The 21,299-nt window shown below is 30.0% G+C and overlaps 1 protein-coding gene across 1 annotated transcript; it reads right to left on the bottom strand.

Annotated features, from left to right (window-relative positions):
- Positions 1-1,768: 1,768 nt before the first annotated feature.
- Positions 1,769-19,740, bottom strand: LOC135926037 (glutathione synthetase-like). The gene is made up of 14 exons (XM_065461690.1): positions 19,537-19,740; positions 16,675-16,861; positions 16,103-16,178; positions 15,502-15,728; positions 15,171-15,219; positions 14,316-14,389; positions 10,196-10,366; positions 9,277-9,346; positions 8,404-8,604; positions 6,943-7,024; positions 4,810-4,888; positions 2,901-3,047; positions 2,687-2,831; positions 1,769-1,868 (listed from the first exon to the last, which is right to left on the bottom strand). Exons 1-13 carry the CDS (start codon positions 19,607-19,609, stop codon positions 2,705-2,707), a joined length of 1,563 nt encoding a protein of 520 aa, XP_065317762.1. The 5' UTR covers positions 19,610-19,740; the 3' UTR covers positions 1,769-1,868; positions 2,687-2,704.
- Positions 19,741-21,299: the final 1,559 nt, after the last annotated feature.

Genomic DNA, 21,299 nt, shown 5'->3' with positions numbered 1-21,299 from the left:
CGATGCATAGTTGATCGGTCTGGCGAACACATGCCCAAATTTGGGTTCGGAAAATGAATATGATCAATCATAAAGGGTTTCTTTTGCAGAGTAAACCTCTGTATTGAAGTATTAATTCAAAAGTAGGTAGGGGTGTTTGAGAAAAAGAGCTAGTGGTAGTTTGTAAGGATATTTTTATAACTATCCGTTTCTAAGGCACGAAAGAATTTGTATGAATCATAATTAAATGTCTAACAGAAGTTTAAAAATATTAGCGTGTATGTAGCTCCATCATAGGGGACCGTAAAGGTAGATCTCATTAAATTCTTATTTAAGTTTATATGATGCTGAGATGATGGGCCTCCATTGCTGGCCTATGATAAAAAAAAACAAAGGTTATACTTTGGAGAACAAATACAAACGGTATTAGAATGGTTCACAACAATTCCTAATCGAGAACATGTGAGGAATAGTGTTGTTAAACAGCTTACCCAAATATCTTAGCCCAAAAAAATAATTTAGCGAGTCTGGAGATTATGCTCAAAAATGGGAGAAAGGTTTGGAGATCTATTAACGAAAATTTAGAGTCTAATGTAAAATCGAGGCCATTTAACAACACTAGTTGAGAAATTATAAAGAAAAGTTAGGAAAGCATGGTTCTAGTGTAAAAGGCATATTTCGATTTTCAAGTTGTAATATAAAAGGATAAAATTGTGAAAGAAAAACTTTCAACTATTCCAGACTCGTTTCGGCAAATCGTAATCTAACTAAACATTTAACATTTTTGAAAGTTTTTAAAAAATTTAATAACCGATAAATTATTCGTTGTATGAATACGAATTGTTCGATTCGAATAAAATAAACTCAAATATCCGGCGATTTCCCCTTGAATATTCGTTCATTCGACAAATTAATCCTATAATCGTTTTATCGAAATAAAATTCTGTAAATTTTCGTATTCATGTTTTTTTTTTACAAAAAAGGAATTAGTTCTAATAGAAAAGTTTCGGCACATCAAAAATTGGCAGATGAATCCGTTAAAGTTGGGATGAGGAGGTGCCTATACAAAATTATTTTTAAAAAAAGGCGGGAAAACTGGGTTATATTAAATATACGAGGTGTCTACGTGAATCACTTTGGGATCTAATCTACATGGGAACATTGTGGGGAATATACTGCGGTAATTAAGTGCTTCTGCTATTGGACAGCAATTTTAGGGCACTGTTTAATTAACGAATGGATGGCGGTATACCTCTATTAGTCAAAGGGTAAAGAGAGAAGGTGGAGGTAGATTTAGTGTGAGTAATTAGTTCCAATTATATTTGAATCCGTTATGTTTCATTTTGGTAGATTAAGAATTAATTAATACTCTTTATTTTTCAAATGAATAAAAATAAGATTCTCTAAAATTTTGAACCCTTAAAAAAAATATTTTAAAGAAAATAATCAATCTGTTATAGTGATGGTTGCCTACAAGTTTATTCAGGCTTAAATAGTTTAGTATTTTATAGGTTTAAATAGATTATTATGAGTGTAAATTGTTTTTCTAGTAAGAGGAAGCAACATTTAAAATACATACCTATTCAAAAATATTTTCATTTTATTTGGCACAATTAATTTACTTTATAATATACAAAAATTGGAATGATCAAAATAGAATTTTGTACAAAAAAAATAAAATTTCATACACAATAATTATTCGTCATTAAATTTATAAGAGCCAATAACATGCATTTGGAAATAATAATGAATTTCAATAATCAATATTGAACGAAAATATAAACGTAATCACAGACTTAATTCAGTATAAAATAAAATTATATTTATCGAGGTTTTTACTACGGCTTGACAGTGGCAATCGATACCCATATTTGGTAGAAAACGTTTTCCTAATATATATATAACATGAAATTAAGTAAATCCCTCGTCTCTCTCCACATTAATAAGTGATTGACTCTCTTTCAAATATATTCGATTCATAGTGTTGTTAAACGGCTCAATGTAAGCCGATTAGGCCGCATTCCTAGTGGATCCGATCCGATCCGACTAACAGCTGATCGATTTTTAAAATCGGTTTATGAGAATCAATTTTTCTTTATTAAAAAACCAATATTTCTTAGCTTATAATAATGTATAGAATTAAAGACAAAATTAATATTTTTACAAAAAAAAATTGATCTCTCATAAAACAGATTTAAAAATCGATCAGCTGTTAAATCGTGTCGGATCGGATCCACTAGGAATGCGGCCTAACTAAACATTTTATCCAGAAAAAATATAAAGCAAGCCCTAAAGATTTTCCTCATAGATGGCACAAAGGATTGAACATCCATTGGCGAAATCTCGACACTCAGGAAATATTCTCCTGGCTATAATGTCGAGTTAGCCGCCGTTTTTAAAAAATCGGCTCAAATCGAGCCATTTAACAACACTGATTGGAGAAGAGAAGCCCCCAGCAAATACTGCAGATCTGAAATCCTGATATCTCTGCTTTCTAAACTCGTGAGATTCTCCCACCCTAGGCTCACCATCTTTTTTTCACAACTTTTTTATTAGATAAAAATAGGAATCACGGATGGCATTTGATTGCCATTTATATTTTTGTAAGGTTGAGAGAGAAACTAACAATTCTCAAGGTTATTCGTATTTAGTAAAAAAAGGAATTTTTAAAAAAAAATAGCGGCGGTAAAATATTCGTCATGCTAACTTTCTTATTTCCGGCATTTCAACAAAAAAATGGCGAGTCCAAAGCCCCGAACCCGGCCATTATACCGGTTTCGTTATCCGCAGCTGATTTCGATCTCAATAAGAGCCCGCCTACTTTAGAATGTATCACGCCTCGTTTCTCCGAACTAATAATCGATAAAAAAAAAAAGATTTCATTAAATGTTTAGAAAAAGAATTTTTTTTAAAAAAAAAACCATAAGACAGTGCCGAAAATTCCTAACTCGCAAACCACCAAAGTTGGATTAATCTCTAGATTCTTCTTTTCCGGATGTATCAGAAAATTGTAACAGCTGTGAGGTTTTATGCGTTCCATCAGCACGAAGGGTGTTTCCAAGGTTGGGCTATTTATATATATATATATATATTATAAAAATATTATATTATTTATAATCGAATATTTTAGTTATATTTAAACGGTTTTTAAAATCGGCAAACCCAATATATTAGCCAAAAAATTTTTTACACTAGCCTGTAGATTTTTACTCATGCTTCGGGCCGGGTCGGGTTCGCGCCGGGTTCGGGCCGGGTTTGAACATTTATTAACGAAATCCTATCTTGTGTATACTATTTTTTGACTAAAATATTTGGGCAAGCCGTTTTCGAAAAATCGCCAGTTTAACACAAATCTTACTATTTTTTTGAAATCTTCAAATATTTAAAAATCGATTTTAATTAATTAATTAATTTTTCCAAATGGAATATAAATAAAATAGGATCCCAAATTCGTACTCTGGGATTAATTCAACATAAAAAAAAAGTATCCCTTTAAAAAAACGTGTAATAAGTGAATATGTCATTTTCACTTATTCTAAAAGCAAAAAATTATGGTTTTTTGGAAATTTTTTTATCGAAATTCCGATCTTGTAGGGATCGTCAGATCCATAGTTTCCATCTATCACCTACACCCCCCCCCCTCATCGTTTTCGCGCGAAAGGATACTTTATCATCTAGGTTTCCATAATTTTTTTTAATACAGTACAGATGGACATATAACCTAATTTTTAAAGTGTAATTTTGTAATGTGGCTTCGCGCTTTTCCCGGCATATCATTGGACACTAGAAATTAGCGTGGGGTCCCATTATCTTATGTTGCGTAAAGGAAGATCAACCATTGTATTTAAAATGGCTGCTCTAGCTCTGTAAATTTATTATATTAACTAGAAGAAGAAGAAAAGAGAAAAAGTATTTTTGGAATTTAGAAAAGGAATGATCTCAATTTTAACCCATGTTAAATTCCCTAATCTACCTTAGAATAAATTTAAAAAAATATTGGAAGATTTTGTTAACTTTCGATTCAACTCTTCTCTTCTCTTCTCTTCTCTTCTCTTCTCTCCTCTTCTCTTCTTCTCTTCTTCTTCTTCTTCTCTTCTTCTTCTTCTTCTTCTTCTTCTCTTCTTCTTCTTCTCTTCTCTTCTCTTCTCTTCTCTTCTCTTCTCTTCTCTTCTGTTCTCTTCTCTTCCCTTCCCTTCTCTTCTCTTCCCTTCTTTTCTCTTCAGGGGGCCAATGACCTAGATATATATAGCAGAAACAGTACCATTTGTCCGGCACGACCCGGATTTCTTTTTTCAAAAATTTTTAATTTTCAGGTCCGGCTTGGATTTTTAAAAAAAAAATATATTATATTTATTTTTGATTTTATTAGCTAATAATGGCTATTTCAAATATTTGGTTTTTAAATATACGACCCTCCCCCTGGTATTTTTTTTTCAGACCCGACCCGGGTATATTTAAAAAAATTAAAAATATTAGCCGACCCGTGAACCCGGGCCGAGGTTAGAACTGGGCCTGCAGGTCTCTGATGTATAGCAATCGATAGATATTATTATATCGAGAAAAATGTTTTGCCTATTATGAGCAGTAAAGGGGGTTCACGTTGAGTGAGAACGAAACCAAAATAAGATCGGTTGGAATCAGAATTGTTAAAAGATACTTTTTAAATGGATCTTGATACAGATACAACGTCTAAAATAATATCTAGATACAGATTATTTAATCAAAAATCTATCTAGATACAGATACCACATTTTTATATCTAGATACAGGATCTAGATCCTTTAACAACTCTGGTTGGAATAATGTTCAAAAAAAAAAATAAAAACTAACTTCTTTTCGGTTCCATCTTGCCAATACTTTTGATACTTAAGGAGGTAATCCTTGACATCGTTCCCGTATAGATTATGACCTAACGATAAGAAGTAAAATAATAACAATAATAATTGTGGACATTTACATCGAGGCCATCTTAAACGGAGAGGGGGGGGGGGGAGTTAAAATTTAAGGGGTAGGGCTGTCAAAATAAGTAGTCAATTATCTGTTTTAGTGAATGACATCTATTTTATTCATTTACAATGAAAAATCGGCCCCTTTCTGTTATACCCTTTTTGCCGATGTTAAATAATTAGTTTAGAGCTACTAACTAATACTAAATCAGTTCGATAATCGAATCTAATTAATTAATAAAAGGAACTCTAATTTGTATTTTTTTTTTAAATCTTGATGTCAATCTACCATTTTTCCGATAATTTATTCGATAATTAGCGCGACTGCCATTAATTTTCCTCGGAAAAAAAAAATATATTGCGAAATAGCGTATAAAAAAAACGCACTATAGAAATGGCGCTGCATATGAATGTCTTCAAAAAAACCATTTCAAGGCAATACAATTTGATTTACGAGTAATATCCGTTTTTCGTGGAAATATATAAATAAATTAGAGATCTGCAAAAGGCCTGGCCCGTACCCGGCCTATTTTTTTATTAAAAATCGGGTTCGGGCCGGGTCGGGCCTAATATTTTAAAAATAAAATTCGGGCTAAGTCATGTAGTAGGGCCTTGGAAATTTTTTTTTTATAAATATATTTAAATTTATCAATTTTATATTGAATTTTTCAAATGTAAAATAAAAAATATTTGATTTTATTTATAGAAACTAAACGCCATATAACATACGTCTTTTATTTTGAGTAATTTATAAATATTAATTTCTGTATTTAAATAAGTTTGGGCGGTGCCGGCAAAACTTTTTGAAAAAAATTCGCGACGTACCGGGCTTAAAAATTAGGTGCGAATGCAGATCACTAAAATAAATATCGAAGAAAAAAAAAATGGAGTTTCTACTCATTTTGAAAAATATATAAATCTGCAATTTTCTACTGGGACATAAGATAGCAAATGTTATAATACAATTTTTCAAATTCATTTTTGTTATTTTATTTTTCATTCATTCACTCACTAAATAATGAGACAGCTGATGTAGTTTTTAATCGATTACCCTTTATTTAACATAGTATTTTTAAACGCTCATCTTCATCATTTCAGATAATACAATTGGCTAACGAACTAAAATTTTGGTAGCCAGAGCAGATACAAGCGTTCGTTACAAATTTTTATCGAAATAGAAAAAGGGGTCGGTTGAAACGGTGGTCACATTTATAAATAAATAATTGAGATCTACGGACCCGTATCAAGGGTTGGATATAACAGATATTATTTATTAACTCTGTCAGGACGGCACTTGATGCAGGTTAAAGGAAAAAAATTTCCAACAGCCAACGATCTGTTACTAAATTATTTTCCCAATATTTTAATACCCCCACCCCCTCACCATCACCAGAAATCTTTAATTTCCACCCGCGAGTTGTCTATATGTAATCTCCTTAAAATAAGATACTACTGTAGTGAGAAAATCTTTCGATGTTAAATCATTTACTAAGAACTAGATCAATAATATATATATAACATTTAATCTAGACCTAGAAATTCATTCATAAGTGTTTTGAAGGCATGTTGAACACAAATCAACTGTTAACACGCCATTTTTTTTTGTTTATTATATATTTTTTTTTTTTTAAAAAAAATGCAAATTAAATCCTAATGGGGAAATAAAACTAAATTGGCATGTCATCAGCTGATTTATATTGATAGACGTTTAGGATGAACGAATCGTCAGCAACCTTAGACATGATTATATGTCATCGGTATAGACGGACCGCGAAGTTGAGATTAGTATGTAAAGTCTACCTATTAACTATTCTTAATTTAAAAAATAAAATTCACGGCGAAAAATCATCTGAAATTCATATGGTACATATTCAGAAGCTACACATACTCGAATACATTTCCAGACAGATCAGATTATATTTTTGAAAATTTAAAAAAAAAAATCGCCTCGGATAAATCGATTTTTAAAAATCGAAAGATTCCAAATTCTGGCGTAAAATATTTAAATTTAATAAACCTCCGCCTTCCCTCAACGGTTTTAAAACCACGTCGTCGCAATGGTTCGTAGCGTAGGTCACGTTATCGTTCCTAGTATCGGGCTATGTAAATGATCGCGATTGTGTTTTTTTATATATGGGTTTACAAAACATAATAATAAAGTCTTTAGTTAAATTACCTTAACTTGTGGCTTAGTTGAGATTTTTAGCCTAAAAAAAATTTGAATTAAGCCTCTAAGTCGAGCCTCAACATGAAGATTGCTTAGAAAATATTTTAGGCTAAAAACATGGCCATTGCTGTTTTATAGTTGAACTAAAGTTAGGTAGTTTAACAAGACTAATTTATCAGATTTTAATAGTTACAGGTGTTAGATGTTCGTATGGGAAAAGGAGAGATGGATTTTAATTCCATTTTCTAAAGTTACATTTGGTTCAAAAAACAAACTTATAAATCCCGTTTCTTTAAGCGAAGCAAAACCTCTACTCCTAAAGGAATTAAGAACGCTTTGTGAATAACTTGCCGCGTAAGTAAAAGGTATAATTATGAAAAATAGACTTTTTTTAAAACATTATTTAAATTAACCCGATACCTATCATATTATTATTTAAAATTATTTATTTTTTTATATAAAAATTATTTTGTTTATTATTTAATCAAATTTATAAATAATCACCTGATTTTATAATCACGTGTAGAAATCGTGATCGCTTTGTCTCAAAAAAAAGTATAAAAGGGTACTTAGATTTTTTAATTATTATAATTTTTTTTAAAAATAGTTTTTAATAGCATATAATTTTCATATTAGAAGAGGAGAGGAGAGGAGAGGAGAGGAGAGGAGAGGAGAGGAGAGGAGAGGAGAGGAGAGGAGGAGAGGAGAGGAGAGGAGAGGAGAGGAGAGGAGAGGAGAGGAGAGGAGAGGAGAGGAGAGGAGAGGAGAGGAGAGGAGAGGAGAGGAGAGGAGAGGAGAGGAGAGGAGAGGAGAGGAGAGGAGAGGAGAGGAGAGGAGAGGAGAGGAGAGGAGAGGAGAGGAGAGGAGAGGAGAGGAGAGGAGAGGAGAGGAGAGGAGAGGAGAGGAGAGGAGAGGAGAGGAGAGGAGAGGAGAGGAGAGGAGAGGAGAGGAGAGGAGAGGAGAGGAGAGGAGAGGAGAGGAGAGGAGAGGAGAGGAGAGGAGAGGAGAGGAGAGGAGAGGAGAGGAGAGGAGAGGAGAGGAGAGAAGAGGAGAGAAGAGAAGAGAAGAGAAGAGAGAGAGAAGAGAAGAGAAGAGAAGAGAAGAGAAGAGAAGAGAAGAGAAGAGAAGAGAAGAGAAGAGAAGAGAAGAGAAAGAAAATTAAATCATTCACTCCGATCATCGTTAAATATATTCTTCGTTTTTATTAAGATAAAAATAATGTTGGCTTTAAGAAGAAGAAAAAATCGAGGTTTTATTATCAAATTTTTTTAAATCTTAAAATGGCGCGGGGGAAAAAAGGGTGGTTAAAACCTTATCGATTGGATAAAACTTGACGAAACTTTCCATCAACGATTCCATTTCGACCTTTTCCCCGGTTCCCGCGAAAAATTGTCCCAAGATTTGGGGGTCGTTAATGACCTCCTGAACCTTTTTCGTTCCCGCCAACTGGAATTGAATGCTGGGGCATTTGATAGCGGTAGATTTTTCCAGCAGATACCTAGTGTGCCAATCCTAAAAATAGAAATATTTTGGTGGTGGTCTTTGGTAATTAAAAGTTAATCGGTAAACGTAGATTCTCCCCTCCCCCCCCAGGACAGATACAAATAATTGGCAAATAAAATAGTATCGTGTTTCTGAAAATTTATATATAAATCATAGACCTGCAGAGTTACCAATTGCAGAGCCCGGACCCGGATTTTTTTTAAACCCGTCCCGGCTCGGAATTTTTAAATTATAATCGAACCGCTCTGTACAAAAAATTCGCCTATTCGGGTATTTTATCATATTTTTCGGCGGGTATTATCATTTAATAAGCAAGCATATTACATATTTTATCTTCTTTTTTTTTTAAAAAATTCTAAACAAGATATTTAGTATATTACAAATTGATACTATAAAAAAAATTTGTTTGTAAATATAATATTTTGAGAAAATATACCATATTAATTGCATTTATAAAAAAAAAAAAACTGATATTTATAAAAATGGAAGTGAATTATGTAATCATTATAACCATATCTAATTGACGAATATAATAATTCATGATGTATAAATTTTTTTAAAAAAAATTTACGGCCCGGTTAGGCCCGGGTTTATAATCTTAGGCTCGATCCGGCCTGCGCTAAAGAGGCGGGCCTGCAGGTCTCTGATATAAATTAGGTTTCCAATGGAGATTTTATTAACCTCTTCATTCTTGTAGTCATTAGGATTGTATCCTGTCCTGTAATAAACAACACCCAACGGCTGGTCTCGGCTAATATTTCGTGATAATTTTAATAATAATACATATATATATAATTTATTATTATTTAATACATAATAATAATAGAAAAATAATGATAAAGCTTAGCATGGAAAACTCTATGAGGTTGGGATTTCAGAATTTCTATCTGCAGTATTTGTAGAGGGAGTTGCGAGAAGTCAATTAACTTTATGAATTTCTAGGCGCCGTAAATAGGAATATAAAAATAAAACTGTTCTTCTATATAGCGAACAGAAAATATAAATGGACATCCTTTTTTTTATACCAGAAAACTTGCTTGGTAAATGTGGCTCAATTATTAGAATGTTCCATCTATTTATCTCACTTATTTTGGGCATTTAAATAGAAGTCTTCGAATTAGATCTATCAGATGTTTTCATGAACCTGCACAACAGCAATAGAAGGTGTAGATTAAAGTTATTTAAGAAGTAGTTGGCGATTTGGCTAGATTCCTAAGACATTAAAATGAAGATCTGCTGCAAGCTTCAAATAGAATAATTAGCTGCCAAACTTATGATGTATACTTGCAAAACATCATTTTAGACATCCATAGATCTTTTTAAAAAAATTCGAGAAACGCGCTAGCCTGCCATTATTCACCCAATTTTTACTACAAATTTTACAGGATTCAAAAATAATTTAAGCGATAAAAAGCTCTGGTAATCTCAGCACAATATAATATGAGCCGATCGTTGTTCAAATATTTGAATAAATATAGAAATTTGATTATATAAAATCCCCCATAAATATTGCAAGATTGCCGCCTAACACATATATATATACATATATATTATAATATAGTATTTATGCAAAAATATTAAACGTAATAATACAATTTACACGGTGAAGACCCTGGTCTTTTCGTCTAGATTTCCGTATTTCTTCAACTCGGAGAATGAAAGCCTCAAAAAGGATACTTTAGGCTCGAGTCGGGTTATTTCCCATTCCAGGAATCGTTGGTCGAATTCGTTTATGGTAATAACATCTTCGACTACGAATAATATCAAGGCCCTAAAAAAAATTATATATATATATAATTGTTGTATATCTGTCTATTTAATAATCGACATTTATTGGACGTTTTTCAATACATTCTTCGAGAAGAAAATGTTTCGAGTTTTTTTTCCCTTTGTTTTCCAATCAGGTGATTGGAGTATTAATATATATATGAAATCATTATATTGGAAGTAATAAAGATTTAGATGATCATATGAAATTCGGGGTATTAATGTATATAGTAGAGATCTGCAAATGTAGGCCCTGCCGGTACCCGGGCATAATTTTTTTTTTACGGGATCGGGCCGGGTCGGGCCTAATACTTTTTAAGAAATATCGGGCCGGGTCGGTCGGACGGGTAAATTATTTTTATAAAAAATTTCGGGCCGGGCCGGGTTTTGAAAAATTAGGCCCAATGCAGATCACTAATATATAGGATATAAATCATATAATTATTACATTCTTATTATATAGTTTCCTTCGTTTTTTACTCTTTCCTCCTTCGTTACAGAAATTTTTTTCCCAATGTTTATTTTATTAATCATATTACTATAAAATAAGTAAACGTGAACCTATACTCTAAAAAGTAATTTTGAGTCTAGATATAATAGCCGATGAGCCAGGGTTGGGCAATAACGCGAATATTTTGTATTTAAAGTACTAAATACAGATACTTTTTTTTGGTATTTATATTTGCATTTTTTTTTACTGGAATATTTTAGAAATGGCCTACCCGGGTAAACCTGGAAATTGCCATAAAACGGAGAAGAAGAAGAATATTTTAGGAAAAGTATTTAGTATTTCCAAAACGATACATTTTTTTAATTTTCATAAGAATACAAATAATTTTTTTTCGATTTTTATAATTTTTTTTTGTCTATCATATAGTCGTGTCCAAAGTATCAAAAAATTTAATCGCGCAATTTGCGCAAATTTAGCGAAAAAAATAATATAAGCCATTTTTAATGGAAAATAAAAAATTTGGCTTATATCATTTTTTCCATTTCGTGAAGTTTTAAAATTTTTAAGATTCGTAAATATTTAATGATATAATGGATGAATATAAACTTATGGAAAGTATTAGACCACATAGATATTTGTGATGCAATAGCGACCTAAATTTTCACAAATTTTTCATTTACGAATTATAATTAAAAATATACATATAAAAAATCTAATGATATATAAAAAAATGAATTAAAAAAATATGTACGTATAAATGAGAATATAAAATGTTTAAAAAAAGGGTACAAAATTTTTTTTTGAAAATATCAAATTTTTAACCCGAGTTAAACAAAAAAAAAATTAATATTCCCACTCTCATCCGGTTGATAATGTCCCCCAAAAATTCTTATCTACAGCTTCGGGGAGTGGCAACGTCTTTTGGTGGCTAATGGAGGTCTAAAAGGTTCCCTGTGGTCTGGGTCTAGAATAGGACCACCGTCTCCTCGACGGGGTGTAGAAACCACCTAAAGGGGGTTGATGCCAGGAAGGACGTTTGCGATTGTAAAATCCTTGCTACAAAATTTCCTAATGATTAAATCAGAGGGAATGCCTAATCTAACGGAGAAGAAGAAGATATATGCTAAATGTAACTATTTTTTTCCTTCTAATTTACTTGCCAATTTATTTTATTAAATCAAGTTCGAAAGTTACGCAGTAAGGAAGACTTGGCATAATAAATTAAATATGAATGGATATATCAATTTAATATAAATAATACTATAAAAAAAATTTTTTCCATTATTCAAGGAAGATGATTTTAAAATTACTTAATGTTGTTAATATATCATTTTATGTACATTATTACAACTTTATGGGGACACTTTTTCCTTTAATTTCCTAGTTAAAGTTTTTATTTTATACAAATGTCAGAATTAAGCAAGCATAGTTCTTTTGATTTATGTAACATTAAACAACTTATTTTAAAAAAAAAAATTTTTCGGCCTAGGGTTTTTTGTAAAAAAAATTTTCAGGCCCGGCCCGGGTATATATAAGCCCGGTTACCCGGGCCGGGTTTAGGGCCGGGCCTGCAGGTCTCTGATTTAAATACCATTTTTTGGGGAAATAATTTTTTTGTGGGTATTAAGCAGAGTTGTTAAAAGATAGTTTTTAAATGGATCTAGATACAGATACAACGTCTAAAACTATATCTAGATATAGATATTTTAATCAAAAATCTATCTAGATACAAATACAGATACCACATTTTTATATCTAGATACAGGATCTAGATACTTGTATCTAGATCCTTTAACAACTCTGGTATTTAGTAATTCATATTTTAAATATATTTGTTCAAAGATGTATTTGTACTTTTTGAAAAATTTGTCAAACCCTGCTGATACCTAATACCAGTTGTTGTTAAACGGCTCGTTTTGAGCCGGTTATTAAAAACGTCTAACTCAATATTTTAGCTAGAAAAATATTGCCTAAGGCCGCATTCCCAGTGGTATCCGATCCGACACGATTTAACGGCTGATCGATATTTAAATCGGTTAACGAGTATCTATTTTTCTTTATTAAAAACCAATATTTCTTAGGTTTATTATCATGTATAGAATTAAAGATTAAAATTAATGTTATTTTAAAAAAAAATTGATCTCATAAACAGATGTTAAAAATCGATCAGCTGTTAAATCGTGTCGGATCGGATCCCTGAATGCGGCCTAAGCCTCGAGATTTCGCTAATTGATGTCTAAAACCTTTGTGACTGACATCTATGAGCAAAATCTTCAGGTGGCTCGCGCAATATTATTCTGGATAAAATATTGAATTAGTCGTTTTTAAAATTCGGCCTCAAATCGAGCGGGTTTAACAACGCTACCTAATACATTATTATTCAGAGTTGTTAAAAGATACTTTTTAAATGGATCTAGATACAGATACATCTTCTAAAATAATATCTAGATATAGATATTTTTATCAAAAATCTATCTAGATACAGATACCACATTTTTATATCTAGATATAGGATCTACTAGATCCTTTAACAACTCTGTTATCATTATGTATTATATAATGAGGGGGAAAAAAGACAAAGATATGATTCGTGAATTATTATCATCCTTTTTTTAAAAAAAAAATTGATTTATCGTTTAAGAATTAATTTATGAAATTTTTTTATAAAAAAAAAGGTAAATTTAAAATAAATTTAAATAAATTAAAATGAAATATGATAACGATAAAAAAAAATCAGAAGATCTCCTTCCCATTTTTTTCTGAGGATAGATGAATCATCTTTTTAAAAATATAAATTATTTCTTTTAATTAATGTGAGGTAGGAGGGTTTCTAAAAAAAATAAAATAAGAATATCTTTTTAAAATTTAATGAGATTTGTATTATGTTTTATAGACAAATAAAACTTTTTAAAAGTGTCAAATCAGATAATTAATAGTGCACACAAATTGAGCGTTTACGTTTTGCCGTAAACGTAACGCACCTTGTTTAAATTTGAGGTTGCCATTTTAATTAATATCGTCTAAAAGAAAAAGGATTAGTTCTTTTGGAATTTAAATTTGTCGTCTGCCTTCTTAATTTTTTTTTAATTTCTAAAATATTCCTTTTTAGGATTATAAGTAAGTTATTTATATCACATTTTTATATAATATTACAAAGCTAAGAATAAAAAGCGTTTTAAAATGATCGCTATCGCCAAACGCTTAATTTTACCAATTTACAACGAGGGCCATTTGAAATGCATTATTTGAGCTTGCAGCGCATCGTTTGAAACGCTCAATTTATGCGCACCGCAATAACGAGGCCATTCTAATGAACCTATTCGCGTTTTTTTATTAAATGGTTGGTTAATTTTACCAATTTGCAGGAGGGCCATTTGAAATGCATCATGGGCTTGCAACGCATCATTTGAAACGCTCAATTCGTGCGCACCGTAATAACGAGGCCATTCAAAATTGCGCTCAAATTTATAAAATAATAATTTAAAAAAATATATATATATACCAGGGATTATTGACTGATTGCCACGCTTGGATTAAACCTTCGGCCAAAATTGTAAACGCTTTATTTTCCGGCATCTCACAAAGAATAAAAAATAAATAAAAATAAATGAAAACCTCATTTTCTTGCTACCATAAATATACATAAATTTTTATTTAAGCATAAATTATAAATGGAAAAATAAAAGCGTACAATACATAAAAATCAAAAAAATTAATAGTTTTTAATAGGATTCCCCCCCCCCACCTATAATAGATATTGCAGAAAAATGTTCGAGTTTCCTTAGACCGAACCCGAAAAAATAGGTCCAATAATAAATATCTATCGAAAAGAACGATTTATTTTCAAGTTTTCTATATAATATGTTAAAGAGAAGAAAAAAAGGGTAAGCAGAGAGGAGAAAAGGAGTGGGGGTTGCAATGCTCATTTTCAGTGCTCACATCGTAAAAGTGAGTTGAAGCGATATTTAAATGGAGTATCAATTTAACTGAGGGAGAATGAGATTATAAAGAATTCTCGCGTTTTCTTTCAATCATCGATATGCAAATCAAGCAAAGATAAAGAGTCCAGACCAGACCTGATTGACTAAATAGCGGAAGGATTTAAAAAAACAGACTTCCGTCCGATCCTCCATTTTTAATTTCGGTCCCGATTTTTAATTGGTTAAAAAATAAACGGTATTTTTTTCAATTTTGTTATAAAAACCCTTATTTGATTTCAGTTTTTAGCATCATAATTTAAATTCTTGTCGGGGGTTATCTTAAAAAATTTTTTTTTAAAAGTGATAACTAATGAATAATCATATTATACTACAATACTATATTTATTGAGCATAATTTGAAAAATAACAAGGCAAACTTGATTGGTTAGGAATTCTCCCTCAAAGCCGAGCCTTTGCAAAGTGTGCCTATTTAATAAAACATAATATCTTATCTAGCTGGGGAGAAAAATAAAAAATAAATGCAACTATTTAAAATTTTAAGCCGAGTCAAACTCGGGGCCAAAAAAATAAGTACTCAGCCGCTCTAGGTTCCGCTAAAAGAATTGAGCTGGGGGGGGGGGGGCTAACTCGCATTTTATCAATTTCATAGTTTTAATTTGCAAACTTCAACTAGACTAAAAAAGATGCGATTAATAAGAGACGCAAGTTGACCCTCTGTAATATGTGGAATTTTATGTTCGACAAAACCTATGCATTTCCGTTATGCGCGACGATATACCCGCAAAGCTGGCCGCTATACAATTGACCTCGACCTGCTTCAACTTAGGTTTCTTTTTTGTAGGTGTCCCCATCACGTGATTGTAAGCGTTCAGTATATCGCCCAGGGTACGATCCCGAACCTTATCCTCAACATCAAAGGGGGTGGTGTCATCGTGTAGCAAATAGTCTGTCCGAATTAATCCTAATTGGAGATCCTTTTAAAAAGAGAAACATTAGAAGGTTACTTTTAAGGGCCCCCTTATTCAAAATACTAGGCAATGAAAGAAAAGAAAAGAAAAGAAAAGAAAAGAAAAGAAAAGAAAAGAAAAGAAAAGAAAAGAAAAGAAAAGAAAAGAAAAGAAAAGAAAAGAAAAGAAAAGAAAAGAAAAGAAAAGAAAAGAAAAGAAAAGAAAAGAAAAGAAAAGAAAAGAAAAGAAAAGAAAAGAAAAGAAAAGAAAAGAAAAGAAAAGAAAAGAAAAGAAAAGAAAAGAAAAGAAAAGAAAAGAAAAGAAAAGAAAAGAAAAGAAAAGAAAAGAAAAGTAAAGAAAAGAAAAGAAAAAGAAAAGAAAGAAAATCGTATTTAATATACTTGAGCAAAGCCTTCTTCCGTAACAGTCAAAAATATTTTCCATAATTTATCTATAAAAGGATCTTTGTCAGCAATTCTAATAAATAAATATTAAGGTTTTAAAAGAATATGTACATATATATACGTGTTGAGCCTCAATATGTTATTTTTACAATTTTATCTCATTTTTTGAGCGCGTTTATTTTTTAAAAAATTTAAAAATAGGATTTTACCGAAAATTTATTCTGAATCATGTTTGGAATACCTATCATGTTCAATATTGTAGACAATTCTTGCTGTTAACCTTTGAGTCATTTACAATTTATATATATATAAAAACGTATATGGAAAAATTTTAATATAAATTGTATTAAGTTTAAAAGTTCGTGGAAAAATTTGCCCGAAATTCATTAGGGTATAGGTATTCCCAAAACATGACGGCACACATTCCTGGTAAACATTAGATTTTAAAGCACGCTCAAAAAAATGACTTGAAGTTGAAAAAAATGCTAAATATCTTCATGGTTTCAAATTATAAGCGTTTATAAAAACTTACTATATAATAAAAAAACAAGTAATATTTTACACTTAACTTGTCATAAATGAAATGAAGAAATATCGAATTTGTAGCTATTTTGTAGTACAATTTATTTATGGTAGATTGCAGAGCCAAGGCCTTCTCATAACTAGCTATTGGGAAAGGAGTCGGAAGTAATGTGAAAGGTAAATGAGCAACGTTAAAGTCGTTTAAACCATTTTTGCCTACTCTTTTCATTATACCTATATTTTTTTTTTCGTTTTTTTTTTATAAATTGAAATTTCCGAATTAAAAATTATTTAATAATGTATAAAATATTTTATTTTTTATCAAAAGTTTCTCTAAATAATTCTGGGGGGGGGGGGGGGGGGGGGGTTGCATCAAATATTAAATATTGAATTTGGGGGAGAGATGTTTACCTTCAAAATAAAATAACCTGCATCATTCCATGTTTTGTGCTATTTTAAGATTTGTATATATAATTATATATTTTTTATTGTTATACATAAAAGTGCACACAAATTGAGCGTTTACGTTTCGCCGTAATTTTTTAATTAAAAAAATGTGACGCGTCCCTTGTTTAAATCGAGGTTGCCGTTTTATTAATATCGTCGATTCAATTTTTAAATAAGTTCTAATAAAAAGAGATTTGCCTTTGAAAATTATATTATCGTCTGCCTTCTTATTTTCTTTAATTTCTAAATATTCATTTTTTTAGGATATAAGTAAGTTATTTATATTACATTTTTACATAATATTATAAAGCGAAGAATAAAAAAAAAGTATTGAAAAAGCAAACCTATTTGCTTTTTTCAATATGGTTGTTAACGCCAAACGGTAATTTTACCCATTTGGCTTGCAACGCAGTGCTTGAAGCGCTATAAGTTACCTGACCTAGCCCATCCGGAATATTTTTTGTCAAGCCTGGCTTGTTATAACATTTTTCAAATTTGCCTGTCGCTGCTCATTAAAATATTATGAAAAGTCTGGCCCTACCCATTTAAATTTTACAAAATATCTGCCCTAGCTTGTTAAACTTATTTTGATTTAATACCTAAAACAATTCTTTCCTGAATGTCAATTGGGCTTTTTTTTGTGATCTTCGAATCCCGACAGAGCCCGTACCACTATTTTTATAAAATAATTTTAGCTGGGGCTGTTGGGCCTAATATTGTTTTAAAAAAAAGGCATGGTTGGGCATAAATTTTTAAATATGATATCATATAATTTTATAAAATATATTGATATAATTTTAAAATTCTTGCATGAATCAAGGCACCAATATTTTTTATAGCAGAACATTATTTTTTAAAATTTAAAAAAAATATATTAAATTTTCTATATATATAAATAAATTCCTAGTAGGCTGGGCAGACAAATAATGTTTATTTTTATTTAGGGTTAGGCTCTTTGAGGCAAATTAAAAAAAAATTCATTCAGGATAAGTTGGGTAAATTATTTTAAAATAGGCCAAGATGGGCTTAAAAAATTTGGCCCAATGCAGATCACTGGCTTTTATATTGCATCACTCCTCGATGGCTATCTATTTCTTTCTAAAAACAACATTATAAATCAATAATGTTTGATATCTGTTAATGTGCATTTGTAAATAAAATTGGATCATATCAAAAATAGCCCTTAAAATACAAGAAATAAGCATATTGTAATTTACTTTCAAATTGTATTAATCATAATCAAAATATTAGCCTAAATTCAAAAAAGAAATATATCAAAATTTTAATATTCAGGGTGGCCTATTATAATTTTACAAAAAATCAGCATGGCCCAATTTAATTTTTATGCATAAATTATAAGCCTGGCCAATCCTAAAAAATTTTTTTGTACAAATTGCCTGGCTTATTAATTTTTTCTAATTTTCCCAGCCTGTTTGCAGGCCAGACTTTTGAATGGGCCTGGCACATTCGAAAGAAAGGAAGATTTCTAACATATAATGTCCTATGAAATTTAAATGTTTAATAAATTTAAATATTCCAAAAGGAAGAGCAGCTAAGAATGTGATACTCCATTTTATTTGTTAATTTCAACATGAAAAGGATTTTAAAATATTAAGTGTCATATTCAATCATAAAACATTTATCAATTTCTCCTTATTTTTTTTAATTAGTGAGGTAAAGGTCAATAATTTTTTCACCAATTTGATCCTAGCCAGAAAATAATGTCTTTTAAAATTTTGCTTATAGCCAAACCTTTTTCCCTTCTCTTGGTAAAATCTTAAGGTTAGGAAAGTATTATTATTTTAGCAAAAAATATGAGGTTTAAAATAAGAATAACATCATCTTTTTAGCTTCTTTCTTTAACAAGAATTTCATTTTTTAAGCATTTCAAATAAATTAATATTGGATCCTTTTTATAAATTTATTATCAAATTATATATATAAAATCATAAAAAATATTGTTTTTAAAACCTTTTTATCTAATTCCCCTTCTGTTAATTTTTCTATTATACATTTTTTTCTTGGAATTATATTCAATCTTCATCATTAATTTATGATGTTAATATTTATATTACTCCTCTGCTATTATGTAAACAATAATTATAATATTAGATCAGTTATTATGAAAATACATTTAAAATTTTTTTTAAAAATTCAAGTACCATCCCCAATCAAAATTTTAATATGACACAGGCTTATACACCAAATATAGCTTGAGCCATGAGAAAAAAGTTTCAAAATGTTTCTTAAATTTGTCTACATAGAAAATATAGATTTAATGTTCCAAGATAAACAATAAATAAATTTAAACATTCAATCAATTAGACCAGTTTTGTGTAAAAATCAGAAAGTATGATTTGATTAATAAAAAATTTATATATCAGCAAAGCCCTGATGAGCTTTAAATTCATGATTTTATAAAACAATAATATATATATCAAAGTCACTAATAACTAATATACCATGTCCTAGGGCCCATATTCTAGCATCATTTATGATTAAATTAATGTCAAAAGATTTTTGATTTTTTTGCATTTTGAATTAATGAATGGATGATGATAAATATTTACCAGCTGAAATCATATTTAAAGAGCGATGTAAATATTGGCTTAGGCTCCTATCTGGGGATGCAGTTTTAGGGTATAAACGCAGTTCTGCTCCCACATATTTTAAAGCATTTATCAATAGTCAAATTTTAAAATAGAAAACCAGAGGTATAATTGAACCCTTTTATTAATTTAATTTTATTTTTTTAGATCTAATATATTAAGCAATTTTAAATAAAATTAAAAATATATATAGAAATATAATTAATATTAAAATTAACATATCAAATATAAAATAAAATAAAACAATATTATATAAAAACGAACATAAACCGTATAGACTATATTTATTTTACATTTAACTAAATTTTATTATATATTTTTTTATTAATTCGAATCAAACAAGTATTAATAGTATAAAAACAATATAAATGTTTATTAAATTTATTATATAAAAAAATATATAAAATATGTAAAAAGGTTTACAAAAAGTTAGGTTAGTTCTTTAGGAAAGAGGCTTCAAACAAAAGTGATGTAATCGAATTTATGGGTTATGGAAAGGCTTTGTCTCAGGGGCCTCACTAGCCTTTTCAATCTAAGGGAGCTTATAAAAAATTTAGATTATTTTCAAAATTATTTTATTTTTTAGCTAACATATTCTAAATTATTTTATTTTGGCTAACATTACCAATAATATTTGAAAAAGATTCCAAAATTTTGAGGAGCTCTTCAAATGTTTCAGAGAGATCGAGCCCTTGTGCCCTCTCGAGACAGCTGCTTGCTGGTACAGGTCTGAAATGGTCAGGGTTTAGGCCTCTTTTTGTTTTTAAATAATTTTAATAGGGTTTTTAAATTAACTTACCTGCCCGAAAGTCCATTTATCTAAATATTTTTAACCCATCAGCCCAATGACTACAAATTATTTTAATAGTTATTTTAGATCTTTATTTATCTAAAATATGTAATAGTATAAAATAAAAATTTAATATTTAATGAACAGAAATCGGTTCTGCTCATCTAGTCAAGTATTTAAAATAGTTTTGAAAAACTTTTCAAGCGCCCCCTCCCCACCCTTAATGTTTAAAATATTTAAGCCTCCCCTACGCCAACCCAATGGGAGGGCTTGGACAGGGCTAAAATTTCGTTTATTAAGAGTCCTAACCTAATAAACTTCTATAAAATTTATAGGAAAAAAAACTCACCTAGTTTCTTCCTTAGCAAATTTCTGGCTAGGCCTCTGAAACTATTTATTAATAATATATGCTGCTCTGTTCTTGTAAAATTTTTTATAAATTATGAGATATCTCTTACTAACTAATAAAATAAGATGTGTCAAAAAATATGGGTTGCTTAATATTTTTCAACAAAATAAATATTTAAAAGCATGATTAGATATGAAATTTTAGACTTACCCAACTAATATTTTTGCAAAAACATATGTTTTTTTCTGATAAACTTTTGTTTTCCTAAATAAACCTATATTGCAAAAAAAATTTGATTTTTATTGTAAACACAAGTTTTTTAATTCATAATTTAAATTGAAAATATCTATATAATTAAATTATGAACCCTTTAATTCAATCATTATGCTATGCCCAAATGTAAAAATAATGTATATTTATCATTTACCCTATTTCTGAACGAATATTGGATATTCTTAAAATTACATCCTCCTACAT

This window comes from Gordionus sp. m RMFG-2023, chromosome 3 (assembly GCF_954871325.1).
Source record: "Gordionus sp. m RMFG-2023 chromosome 3, tfGorSpeb1-WG-v2, whole genome shotgun sequence".
Lineage (NCBI taxonomy): Eukaryota > Metazoa > Nematomorpha > Gordioida > Chordodea > Parachordodidae > Gordionus > Gordionus sp. m RMFG-2023.
Note: the sequence above shows the minus strand (reverse complement) of the source record. Positions and strands in the feature narration are given on the sequence as shown.

What these genes read in the sequence shown, in the direction of transcription:
- LOC135926037 (XM_065461690.1), bottom strand. Translation starts at nt 19,609, where the DNA reads ATGCAAAAAAATCAAAAATCTTTTGACATTAATTTAATCATAAATGAT. An exon ending in CGGAAGAAGGCTTTGCTCAA is followed by an intron (nt 15,729 to 16,102) that starts GTATATTAAATA and finishes TCTTTTTAAAAG; the next exon opens with GATCTCCAATTAGGATTAAT. An exon ending in CAATCAGTCAATAATCCCTG is followed by an intron (nt 10,367 to 14,315) that starts GTATATATATAT and finishes AATTTTTTTTAG; the next exon opens with GGCCTTGATATTATTCGTAG.